Raw genomic sequence first — 13968 nt, 5'->3', positions numbered from 1 at the left:
GCAATGTGTTGTTAAGACTCTTTATTTACACTGGCTCATTCATACTTATTTCATAAGGCCTCCTCTAGATGTGCACAAAAACAATTCTGTTTCAATCATATTATTAAATATGTTCCATCTGTATAAAAACTAGTCAAATATACACAGACAACTAGGTGTATAAACAATCAGCTAGAAAAAAATTGATTTAAAGCACTCTCAAGGAAATATGTGTGTTCTGTAATTTACAACACTTGACAATGTTCACATTGCAGTCACTAATCCAAGTAACCAGTATTTGAGGATCCCTGACACATTTCAGGGTTTTCTGCATTTTTAGAATTTGTTTGTGATGGGAAGCCCTGACATCCCACATGATAAACACTTGTGAGTTTTTTAGAAAAGTAATTTTTTCCAGTTTCTATAATTCCACATTTAAATGGACATTTAATGTTGATTATAGCTGGGAGAAAATATCTTCCGGTGGGCTATCCCAAAAATAGAAGGGAGCTTAAGAGGAATCAGACGTGTGAATACAGACTATAAATACACTCACATTGTGTTTAAAAGCTGCTGCTCGTTTTCAATGTTATGCCTATTACACTATTATCTGCAATGGGTGAGAACCCCTCCCAGAGTCAATGCTCTGACCATATCGATGAGAAATGTAAACATTTTACTGATTTGTTGTGGAGGACGTTGTGGAGATTGACAACAACACCTCTCATATGAGTTTCCCCTGAACCTTTTACACTCTATCTACTCTGTCACACAGGCTATAAATATAGACTCATATTAGTCCAGTGTTACATTCTCCCACTCAACCCCCGCCCCTTCTCTGTCTCTCTCACACACACACACACCACAGAGTGAGAGCTAGAATGACGTATTGCTGGCTATCTCATTAGAAGATATCATAAAAAGCCTGTTGCCACAGAAACGGTTCCCTGTATTACCATGGCAACCACCCGCCATGTCAAGGTGGTGCATTCTCCACTACTGAAGGGGGAGGAGACAATGACAAGCAGAAGTGAGCAATAGAAAAGCCAGCAGTCTAGAGGAGGAGGATGATGGTGAGAGTTGGAACAGTCTGGCCCCTACTGGTTACATCTGAGTGCTGCAGGACACATCCTGGAAAAAACATTTGGAGATTCAGGGCTGAGGGTAGGAACAGTTCAGAATATATTACAGCAATGACAAGTGAGAGGTGAAGCTGAGAGAGCTCCGACCGGTAATTCATATTCAGAGTGATGAACTCACAAGTACGAGGTCAGTCTGTTTCTTGAGACTATGAAGCACTGCATCATGAATCGTGACGAAAAGCCTGCTCTTTGGGATGGACTCTGAAAAGAAACCTGCCGTTTCCAGCTGCTCCACGACACATGCTAATATTTGACCACACAGGAAAACATGCATGACAATGAGTGGCCTTATGAATGCATGAGACAGAAAGCACTTTGTGATTATATGACTTATGTGTCCCACAACAACGTGGCGCCACTGAGGCTGAGATGCATTCATTATCTACAGTTTCAGTGCCTTGACACCACGTTAAGGACATTACGTTTGTCTCTGTTTCGTCTAGTTTGCCACTCACCTTGGCAGCCTGCTAGATAGATGTCCACATCAATCTCTCCAAAGTCCCTGAATATCTGGAAGAAAAAGACAAATATCACTTTATGCCTGTTTTGGTCTTCAATTGATTGTTAAATCAATAATTTTAACAAACACAGATCCTGGCAGACACATACATTTTTCAAGGTCTTCACAGTGACTGTGTCCACAAAGCTGGTTGTGGCAATGTCCAAGATGATGCTGTGCGTACTCAATCCGCAGGCCTTTCCTTTGTTCTCACCACCCGGTTTCGATACTTTGGTGATGCTGTCAGAAATGTGACTACCCGTGTCTGAATCTGAGTCCGACATGGTTGTGTCATCTTGGTAAGCCCTGTTCACTTGGCCTTTACTTTGGCCATATTTAGAGGTTTCTGTCAGGCTTAAGGCTATAACATGCCCCTGGCTCTGTCCCTTCACTCCTGAAGAGACTTTCCTCTCATTCACCTTTGAGAATGCTCCATTGGACAGGTGGCTGACTGCTTTTCTCTGCCAAAACGTTAATGAAAATGGGATGTTATTAGTGACTTATCAGTTCAAATCCATAAGTTGTGTAACTCCAGGTATCTGTGTCATTTAGGATATCATACTTGTTTCTTCGCCTCCATTTTAGCTTCCTTTTTCTCATTTTCTTGTTTACGCTTCAGCTTTGCATCTCGTTTTTTCATTGCTGTCAGCAGCTTCCCAATTTCAAGTCCACTCTGCACAAAAAGCCAAGCATCACATTAAAGAGAGAAGAGGGAATGTTAGACGAGTGAGAGTGATAATGGAAGCAATTAAGGGTGCTGTAGACAGCAGATAGGGATAACATCTTGTAATCAAGTGCAAGCTTGCACACACACCTTCTCTTGCAGTGCCTCCGAGTACATCTCAGCATTTGCGTAGTAGATAGTTGTAGATGAACGGAAGATTTTAATTCCAGGAATCTCTTTAGCCTGTAGGGACATAATGAAGCAGAAGCGTTCAGAAACTTCCACCCTGTTTTTTTTCTTTTTCTTTTTGCACTGTACCTCCCCCAGGTATTGTTCGACTAAACGGAGTTCTTTTACCACCTTATGACTGAAGGTTGGGCTAACTCTTTCCACAGAGTGTTTCTGTAAAGGGTCAGTCTACCAAATTTCAAGGGGGAAAGCATGTTTTTTCATTTACCCTTTGTTGTATCTTTTAACACAGAAAGTTTTGCTTTGGTGTGGACAATTGTGAAAGATATTGGACCGGATTATATGGAAATAATCCCCAAGTGGACATGTCTGTGCCAGATTTTTATAGCAATGCCAAATTTCATTGTTGGCAATAGTTTTCAATAAACACATTTCACTCTGTTCCCGGAATAGACAGTTAAAGTCCGTTTGCCTCCACCGGAAAGCTAACGTTAGTTTAGCTAACAGATAGTTTTGCTAACCACTAGCTGAGACAACATGTAAAAGACCCTCAAAGGTAACATAACCGTTTAAATATACAACAGCTGCTACGTCAGTTCTACTCTACTTGTGCTCATTTAAAATACAGTCACTTAATACTTGTCTTTTATTATTACTGTAAAGTCTTAATTTAGCTGTAGCCTGCTTTTCCCACTGTTTGGTTTGAGTAACGTTATTTTAGGCTGAATCAAGCTGGCAGCTAGCTGTTAGCCGAATTAGCTTTTAGCTAAACTAACATCGTTAGCTTTCCGGTGGAGGCTAACAGCAGACCGCTGCTGTGGAACAGATCTAGCGGTGCCGTAAATCCTCGTACATAATTTTGAACGAATAATCATTTAAAAAAAAAAAATCCGTACATCATGATTATCATCTGCACATGCGCAGAACAGATCGTGCCGGCGGCGTTGGACATCATTCATTTCCATTGATGACCGTCGAGTAACTTCTGAAGTAAGGTGATTAAATAGCAACCTCTTTTTTATTGGCAACTGTCTATGTTTTATCAGAGGCCATTTATGATGCATACACTGATCTTTATTTGACAGCGCGGCTTGTGTTTGGAACTATACAGGTTGACATGAACCACGTGACCACCCCGCTAGCGAGATCAACGTGTCACAACTCTTCTCTCTCTATGGCTCTGAGTGGTGCTAGAGGAAACATTAGGGGATCATCATGTCAATAGGATTCATACCACCTAGGATCTGGTTTATACATGAAAACGTTAACATGCTGGTGGCAATACAGGAAAAATCTGGCGGTCACCAAAGTCATCAGGTTGCCATTAATAGTTGCACCACTTTTTATGGTAATACATCGCATAGTTGATAATATATTTAAATCTGAACCAAAGCGCTGGATTTACTGAATAACAGTGCCATACATAGCCAGGCTGCCTGCAATTCAGCAGCAATATGGAATTATTTCCAATGAACACTGCTGACAGATAACTGTAGCTTACTAAACAACCTAGACTCTGAATTATGAAATCCAAAGCTATCTAAATACTACAAGTGATAAGTGAGAATATGTCTTCTCAGAATTTTGGTGAACTGACACTTTAATTTCTGTGGATGAATATGTTACTGATCATCTTTAATTTCTCACTAAAAGACTCTTACCTCCTTGTAGGTGTCTGTTTCCAGATACAGGGCAGTGCCTGTCACATGGCCCAAGATAGAGTAGCGGGGTCTGAAACGTATTTAAATGACATCATTATTGCAGCTCTGTGAAAATCTCATTAACATATATCAATGTTTAAATCAACAATTAATAGTTAGCGGCATGTAGTTACAGTTGTGTCCTAAAGATGACAGTGAGCATGGAAAAGCCAATGGAGACAGCCAGACCCAGGTCCAGGTTGAGCAGGAGTGTGCTTGTGAACGTTACCATCCACACCAACTAGAAGGCGGCATGAACACAGACAGTTAGCAGGCTCAAAGTGCTGTAAGGTTTGTATAAGTGTATAACAGCACATATAACTGAGCAAAATTAATCTTATACAGGATGAAGTCGTACCAGATCAACCTTGTTGGTCTTCCACAGCATATACACGTCCGTGAACTGCGTAAACATTCCCTTCAAATTAACAAACACTATTGTGGATAATACAGCCTGAGGAACACAAATACACAGATGTATTGGCATATACCCACAATCTGATTGATTGTTAAAAAACTGTGCAGCGAAAGATACTCATAATTAGGGAATAACCTTGGGGAGGTCTGAAAAGAGAGAACCTATTTTCAAAACTGTGATGAGCACGATGATGGACGAAATCACTCCAGCAACCTGACAAAACATAAACACACACACAAACTTATTATACAATAAAGGGTCTTAGGGTCAACAAAAGACTATGTTATTCAAAATATTTGTGCTGTGTGTGCATTGGGGGGGGGGGGGGGGGGGGGGGGGGGGGGGGGGGGGGGGGGATCGATACAGCATAGAATCAGGATATTTTCCGTGGCAATGCTGTATCGATACATGGACCTCAAGTCTCAATCTTTATTTATTTAAATTGCATATGACAATTTCACTTTTTGATACTAGAATACCAAAATCAATTTCATTTTTTTTCCACTAGATGGTGCAGTTGAGATTAAAAAAAAATATATATTTTTTGATAAAACAAATGTTGACAAAGTTTTTCTTTGGGGACATAATTTGAAGTTGGAAACAAGGTAATATATTGCAAATCTCGCAGAATATGATAATATTGTATTGTGGGAACTCTGGTGAATCCCACCCCTAATGTCCATGTGTGTTTACTTGTGTCTTGCCCCCTGTGCTCTCCTGGACCAGGCTGCGAGACAAGGAGGAAGTAACAGAGTAACACTGAAAAAAACTGCCAACAGTGTTACAAAGACCCAAGGCAACCAGCTCCTGGATAAAAGACAAACAGCAAACAGACACGTTTCAGTTTAAAGTAAAAACATGCACATTTAGGCTGAAAAACAGATAATTCAGATAACAGATTTGTGGAGAAAGCACGGGTTGATGGAGGTTCTATCCTTTGTGTGCATCTATTTCCAGGGAAACATTAATAGTTTTTTCCAATAAAGCGATGACATGGCCTGATGTACTTGCAAAAGGAAGAAAGTTTAGTTCAATCTCAGGCCATGGTTTGGCATAAGGAATGAATGATGAATAATCAGTGGAGAATGAATAAACAAAAAAGAACATCTCTGTGATAAATACTCTTCTGTAGTACCTGTCATCTCTTTTCCACATGCTTGTTTCATGAACAGTGTCTACATTTTATCCAGACAATCATGTCTTATTAACATTTCCCAGATATGCAACAAGTTATTAAAAGCAGAACTTTATTGCTATCTTGTGAAGCTAAACTGCTAAACAAATGTACGGCAACTATGCATGTAGCACATATTGTGTTCAACTGTGAGGCGAATCCTGGATGGCTTTGTAACATGGAGTCATGCACTGTGAGACATTTGAAGCATTATTACATTAGAAACGGTTTAGTATAATTACTGGCTAGAATGCATCTTTGGCCAACTCCTTAAAAGGTTTAGGCGATCAAATTTCAGCCTGTCAGTACCATTAGTATGTTCACAGTTTAGAAATTGATGTTGCATGAGATGACTTGTAGATCGGATGGCTCGGAGAAACAAAAGAAAACTATTTTCCTAAATTTCACAAATATGCAATATGAAAGATGGAAAATCATTTCTCAAACGACAAATTCATTTTTGCCGATCTGTTCTTTAAACTTTTAGTCACTAGAAATTCCTCACCTGATTGCTATCCACTTTGTAGCCATGTTTGAGGGCAAAGGTTTTGCCCAGAGAAATGTTGATGGCATAGCTCACGATGGCCACTGCAAAAGCATCACCTATCACATCTGAGAAAAATGTGGCATTTGGAGCTTGAGGGGCATTGAGTCTAGAGCAGGAGGAAATGGTGAATGGTTCAGGAGTTTAGCACTTTTATCTTGTACACTGACACACAGACAGATCCACAAACAGGACATAAGGACAGCTAACATTATTATCAGGTTGTCGAAAACTTGAACACTAAAATTAATTTAAATTGTGACTATTGACTTAAATGTTGATGCTAGTGTCTTAAACTCCAACATTTGTGACTCGTTGCTGACTAAAATGGAATCTGCCAAAATTAGAATTCCATTACTATCAAAAGCTCCTAGTAGCATGTCTATGCCTTTTGATCGGTTATTACACCCTTTGTTTACACATCCAGGTTTTATGCCTAGGGAAAAAAACCTTTCCAACACAGGAGCTTCACATACACTGTGACCTTGTTTCTTTGCAGGCTGTGTAACTTTGTCCTATCAACAGCAACCTATCTCCACAGCGACAAAATGTTGTACTTTCGTGTCTGTGATGTCATGAACAGAACTGTACCAAGACCACATTTCAAATACACACAAATGACCTTACCCACTGGGAATCTTTCCAACCACATTAATGCTGTATTTACTCGTCAGTCCGCAGAAGTGGGTGATAACTGTTGCTGCTATGATCTGTTGAAAAAGGGCACAAGAAATTTTTGTTCTGTATGTGGGGTAAATCGTCACATATAGAACCCACAAGTCCTTTTTGTAGCAAGGTACATCCGCTGTAAAGATGTCCAATGGTGGACTATTAAATGAAACCACCTGCTGTATTCAAACGGCAAGCAGCAAAACAGGAGACGTACCACTACGATTTCTATCGGGATGGGCATGGGCAGCTTCTGTCTGTAGCGGGCATTGATTTCTTTGACCACAATAAGAACAAAGAGCGCAATCAGGCTAACAAGCAGCTCCGGCACTTTGGTCTCTGGCAGCAGCCGACAAACATCCACCAGAGTCTGGAGAGGGGAAGAGTGGATGAACAGAGAAAGAAAGGTAAATCAGTGTGCACAGGTTTAGGTGGTTGGCCTACTGGGTTTGCCACCTTGCTGTTCCTAAGTAGACGGGGTGGACACAATTGTAAAAAATGTCTAACAATACACCCCTGCAGGTGAATTTTTGTTTTTACTCAACTCTACTCTAATATTCATATTTTTTGAGACCCCACCAGAAAGATAACTCGATTACACCTTAAGCAGGAAGAAGAACAGTTTATTATGTATAATGGTACACAGTTTTCCCTGCGTACCTCTACCCAACTTCAACCTAATCAGAGATCTAGGTGTGCTGGGCCTTTAAATGCAAGTAAACAAGTATTAGTTGGGAAAAGTATATTAAAGGGATAGTTCAACATTTAAAAAAAATCCCAAACAGCTTATTTGCTTTCTGGCAGATTGCTGGTGATTGCTCTATATCTAGTACACATGGCGATTCACTGATATAATAAAATAGATCACATAACTGTATTCAAGTCAGCTTTATTGTCAATTGCTTTACAAATCCTAGACATGCAGAGGAAAAGCAATAGGAACAGATAAGACAAGATCTGCTCAACAGATAGGGACATTTTATCTAACACTAAAACAATAAACTGCAACAATATCACAAGATAAGATCACAAGAGAAAAACACAAGAATGTCACAAGCAGTTTTTATGATGTGTTGTGGTAGAGCAGAAAGATGTGCAAAAATGCAACAGTTCAACAGCAGCACGTCAGAGTCCAGAGTTTTTGTGCAAAAAGATGCTATGTACAAAAAGAGAAAGCAACTTTTAGAGTATTTTTTTTTGGGGGGGGGGGGGCACAGAGAGAGGGGGTGAAGAAGGGAGAGGGTTCAGTTTTTAGACAACCTGGTGGATTAAGCTGTTTGCTAGTCTGGTGGAGCTGGCACTGAGGCTGAAAGGACTGTTTGCGCAATGGCTATCGTTGCCCGCAATCATGGTCGCTTTTCGGGTGTTGTATATGTCTTGATGTATGTGATATATTTCCCAATGATCTTTTCCGCTGTGTTCACCATGCGCTGCAGGGCTTTTCTGTTGTAGTCTGTGAGGCTCCCACCCCACACAGTGATGGAGCAACCTCCTTGGTCTTGCTGACATTCAGCGGGAAGTTGTTGTCTCTGCACCATGTGGTCAGAAGGTTGACCTCCTTCCTGTAGTTGGTCTTATCGTTATTGGTGATAAGAGACCCACCAGAGTTGTGTCATCCGCAAACTTCACCATGAGATTTGTGCTGTAGGTTGGTGTACAGTTGTGTGTCAGCAGGGTGAAGAGCTGGGGACTGAGCACACAGGCTTGGGGGTCCCCTGTGCTCAGTGGGATGCTGCTTGATGTGTTGTTGCCGACTCTTAACGCTTGTGGCCTCTCACTGAGGATGTCCAGCAGCCAGTGGCATAGTGAGGTGTTGAGCCCCAGCTGGTCTAGTTTGCAAATGAGTTGTTGCGTTGAATGCAAAACTGAAGTCTATGAACAGCATTCTCACATATGAGCCCTCTGTGTCCAGGTGAGAGATGGCTGGGTGTAGGGCAAAGCAGATTGCATCCTCTTTGGACCGTTTGGCTCGGTGGCCAAAACAAGTTCCACCAAAACAAGTACCCTCCCAAGACTATTTTGCAGAGGCACCTCTGCATCCGCAGCTTAGCACCGCCCAAGACAATTGTGATTGGTTTAAAGAGACGACCCAACCTAACCCAGAGTGTTTTTTCTCCTATCTCAGAATGTTTGGCTTACTCTTTCTAGTGCTGCAAAGACAGGTCTGGCAATGCAGTACTACTAAATATTATGTTAATTATTGAGTTGATAAGGTGCTGGTAGGTATATTTTGTTACCTATGTGCGAGCTTCTGGCTCTAGCTTCATATTTAATAGACAGGCACATTAAGATTTGTCAATCATTCCCAGAATAATAAACTATTCCTTTACTGAGGTTCTTTATCCGACATTCAGAACATTGATATAGCAGCAAACAAATATTTACTATGTAAAGATACAGTGGAGTAACGATGTCCTGAGCAGAGAATTACTGGTAGAAGTACTGGTACCAAAGATGAGTTGAGTTTAATCGAGCCAAACTATTCAGTTGAAATGAGGCATAAGTCTATCAATCTCTTGTCAGTATCCACATGTGAATGGTGTAATACAGAACGTACTCACATAAATAAGAGAGAACGGACCAGTGAAGCGAGCTGGCGTGACACCAAAAAGGTACTTGAGCTGGGAGACGCACACATGGCATGCTGATCCTGTGGTGTAGCCTCGGACCAGTGGCTCAGACAGGTACGTCACCACAAAACCAAACCTCACCACACCTAACAGGATCTTGGAATGGTGAGAGAGAGTTATCAAACGTAGTGAAATATGACTTAAAAGGGTTGTTCAGTTCGTCAATACAGTGAGTAAAAGTTTTCAATTTGGTCAAAATAAAAAGACCAACATACCTGAAAGATTCCTGCCAAGACCGTGAGGGAACATGCTATCTGTACTCTGTGTGCGTCCCGTGCATCAAGGTCCACACTTCCTGTCTCATTGGTGCCATTTACAATAAAGTTGCTGTCTGGTGCCAGCCTCTCCGTCACACTCCCAATCATGATGCTGATCACAGCAAATGTACCTGAACATACAAAACAAGAGCGTGTTTATTCATGTTCTTTCAGTAAATTGTAGCCGCCGCCGTCTTCACAGACTCACCTACTGAGATGTGTCTGGAAGTACCGAAGATGAAGTAGACCAGCACAGGGTATAGGGAAGTGTAAAGGCCAAACACTGGGCGTAAGGAAGCCAGAAGGGCATATGCCATGCCTGGTAAGAACAAAGAAATGGGAATCAAGGTCAGTGACAGAGTTGCTTTTTAAAACATTTTAATGAATTTGGGGAATTTATGAACTTGCTTTCTTGCTGAGCATTATATAAAAAGATCAAAACAGTACCGCTCTCTCTGTTTGCTAAAAATGAAGCTTTAGCCAGGAGACGATTAGCTTAGCTTAAAACAAAGACAGGTGGCAGGTGGAAAAGGCAGCCTCATCTCATGAACTACTTTTGAAAAGCTACGAAAAGTTAAGCCCCGTAAGTCGTATGATTTACTCAGGTTTTTTTTGCTGTGTGACTGCTTCTGTGTAAGAATGCGGCCGGTTGCGTAGGGAGGATGGGTTGGCGTTAACACACAGGACTTACAAGCCAGAGAGTGGAGTTTGCTTTCTGGGGAAAACAGAAGACTTTCATTTAGGAAAGGCACATTCCATGGAAATGTTTTAAAACAAAAAACGATGTCAATGCCCAATGTGAGGCGAGTGCAGATTTTAGTCATGCATGCTGTAAATGGTTTAACGCAGAATGTGGTAACAATCTTATCTTCTCATTCTTGGCAGAGAATAGGTGCATTTCCCAAAATGTTTAACATCCTTTAAAGTGACAAATTTGCTAGGTTTTTAAGGTGCGATGTGGATAAACTCTGAGATCCCTCCACTGTAGGTTATGCATTATGGCTGCATGAAATGAGGAAAATATGCAATAGGCCATGATTGTAGAAACAATCAGAAATAACAATATTACTTGAATAAACAGATCTTAAAGTGCACTCAGTTCTCCAATTCTTCTGTTTTTAGTATTCTGCTAAAATACAACAAATTACTTCTTGAATTTAAAACAAATCAAAAGGAAATCAACATTATTTTGTTTAACAAATTGAATATTGAAATGAATACAAAAGACGTGGTATGCAAAAGAATATGTTCAATTTTAAAGTGCCATTTTCTACTGATATTTTTTAACTAACACCAAAATCTTTTGCAACATGACGCAGACAACATAATCTGGTGCAATACGTATATTGCTCCAGATGATATCGCAACAACGATAAACAAATGATATATTGTGCAGCCCTAGTACACATTCATTCATACAAACCCTGTGGTAGATGCATGATGCCCACGCTGCAGCCAGAGATCAGGTCCCCTACTGCGTTTTCTCTGATGGAGTAATGAGGCAGCCAGCTGAGAACAGGGACCCAGCTCAACGCTGCACGCTTCAGCCTGGGCACTGAACACCTGCAACAGTCATCCCAGTAATGTAGTACTTATTAATGATATGAAATAACTGAGCACACTCACTTTCAAATTATTTCCCCACAGATCTGAAAAGCCTTTAACTTTAATCTTCCATATGTTCAGGTTCAGGTTCCTTTAAATTTGAAGAAAATAATACATTTTGCTAAAGAGTGATTCATTCTTGGAAAACATACTAATAATCCATATATTAATAATTCTTTATCATGAAGTGAGACTTGTAAATTGTAACACCTGCTACAGTTGTTATCAGCTGGCCTTGTAAAACAGTGACACAGTGGATAACACTGCCTATGTGCTACTGTTCACTTCTTATGGCAGATAGCCTGCAGTGAAGCAGTGAACTCAATATTAACATGTAAGAACGCCTTTGGGTACACACATATTGAATATACCTGTATTGAGTATGAGTTTTAGTAACTTGTTACTTGTCACAGGTTAGCATTAACGCTTCAAACTAAATAAACTGGTTTAGTGTGCATTTAGAGGTACAGGAAAGGCCACACACACACACACTCACATATCCACATTATTGCAAGTATACACATGTTCATTCACATTCACAAACACAAACACAAACACACACACACACACACACACTCATAAACAAATCCTTTTTGTCAGTCATTTGCTTATCTAAGTGTTTTCCAGTTTTCTCATTAGCATTCCCCACCTTCCATCCCCAGAATAATCTACTCTCTATCTTTACCTCAGGGACTCTTTCACCCGTTCCCTCAGGGTTGGTTCAGTGGACCACGTCCTTTTTTGTGCCACTTCATCCAGGCATAACTCATCTAGAACCTTCCTCTGCACAAAATAAGCCCCATCTGAACAGTACTTTTCCTCAATGTCCATGTCTGTTAGAACAAATTCAGCAGACCTCCTTGACGCCAGTGCCTCTTTGAGCTCCTCCTTACAGTTTGTGAGAGCAAAGCCTCTTCGCTGTTCAATACTGATTGACATTGTGTGTTTTTGGACTGTGGGAGTGACTGTTTATTTCCTGTCCAACCACCCAGATCTGTTCTGCATACACACACACACATATAGGGTTTCACAAATGTCAAACTGGAAACACTGGCAAACAGAGTCACACAAACAATTCAACCCACAAACAATGTTAAATGCATATGAAAAAACACGTTGTGATCATTATTAAGTTCTGTGTTAAAAATTAAAGTTGGTATTGTTGTTTTTCTTTCATGAAGCGCCTCACTCACTTATGGAGCAAACAGTATGCTAGTTAGTTTTGTGTGTATTCGCCAGATTGACTAAAAAAAAACAACTTATCTTTATGACTGCAATAACCTTTCTCATTCAGGATATGAAGTAACAATATTTTCATTGTCAGCAGGAAAGTTGTGACACATTGTGCCACTTTATAGAATGTGTCAGTTTTAAAGGTTGTTTACATAAACCCCCCCAAAAAGGGGGGCAGATTTTGCTTGGTTTGTTTATCTGAAATCTCTGTAGCTAGTCAAGGTTTTTTTTTAATTTATTTAATGAAATCTTACCTTTGAGTGGCATCTATACAGCCTATCATGAGTCAACAGAAGTATTATGTACAAATAATCTATTTTATGTGGTTTTTGTATCCATCTTAAAACTGAAATTTAAGTTTGTTTTTCCTTCACTTTCTTGCATTACTATGTTTTCTAGATTGAACACATACATACATATCTTTTTGATATTGTTAACATGTTTTATGTTTAAATTTTATTTTACTGTGGCAGCTGTTGCTCAGATGGTAGAGTGGTCGCCTACCAATCGGAAGGCTGGTGGTTTGGTTTTCCATGTTGAAGTGTCCTTGGGCAAGACATTGTAAATGTGTGACTGTTTATCTGATGAGCAGATGAAACATTGTATGGTAGCCTTGGCCACAATGTGAATGGTGAATGGCTGTTCAATGGCTGTACTATGTAAAAGTGCTAGTTGTTAAGACTATTAACGTGCTATATAAATACAGTCCACTTACTAAGTGCTTTAGAAGAAAAACATCCATGATAGTGGAAGATAAAGATGTGTAGCTGTCTTTTATTTTAGTCTTGGAGCAGCTGGTGGTATACCCTGTTTCTTAATATTACAAAAGCAAAACTGAAGTTACATGCTTCACTCCTTTAGCAATTCTGTTCATAATGTCTTTTCTTTGTGCTTAAAATTATACTTTTTCTGAGCCTCTCCTGGTTTTTATGTGAAATTAACGTTTAACGAAAAGTAACTGAAATTGCATGCAGTAATGGATAAGTGTTAAACACAACAGGAAACATTCTTGCACATATTAACCCTGGTCACTGTCACACCTTGTAAATGTGCTGTTAAAACTTGGGACTGTTTGATGACCAAGCACAGCTAAAAGGAAAACAAAGCGTGAACTGCAAGAACATTCTCCAACCTCCACTCACAATTTCATACATTTTTAAGTTCAGACAGAACTTGTTTTACTCAAGTCACTTAGAGCTAAGCATGCAAATTGCCATAGGACTATAACTGATTAAATGACAGACACCAGATTATTTATATGTGTT

The 13968-nt window shown here is 40.1% G+C and overlaps 1 protein-coding gene across 1 annotated transcript; it reads right to left on the bottom strand.

Annotated features, from left to right (window-relative positions):
- Window position 1: 1 nt before the first annotated feature.
- On the bottom strand, window positions 2-12395 carry si:ch211-117c9.2 (solute carrier family 26 member 6). The gene is made up of 19 exons (XM_034876384.1): window positions 12156-12395; window positions 11289-11428; window positions 10074-10184; window positions 9824-9996; window positions 9540-9704; window positions 7196-7348; window positions 6937-7019; window positions 6271-6418; window positions 5285-5398; window positions 4727-4804; window positions 4532-4627; window positions 4308-4414; window positions 4135-4204; window positions 2435-2527; window positions 2183-2293; window positions 1731-2081; window positions 1577-1631; window positions 1240-1364; window positions 2-1110 (listed from the first exon to the last, which is right to left on the bottom strand). Exons 1-19 carry the CDS (start codon window positions 12299-12301, stop codon window positions 1084-1086), a joined length of 2346 nt encoding a protein of 781 aa, XP_034732275.1. The 5' UTR covers window positions 12302-12395; the 3' UTR covers window positions 2-1083.
- Window positions 12396-13968: the final 1573 nt, after the last annotated feature.

Source organism: Etheostoma cragini, chromosome 7 (genome assembly GCF_013103735.1).
Source record: "Etheostoma cragini isolate CJK2018 chromosome 7, CSU_Ecrag_1.0, whole genome shotgun sequence".
NCBI lineage: Eukaryota > Metazoa > Chordata > Actinopteri > Perciformes > Percidae > Etheostoma > Etheostoma cragini.
Note: the sequence above shows the minus strand (reverse complement) of the source record. Positions and strands in the feature narration are given on the sequence as shown.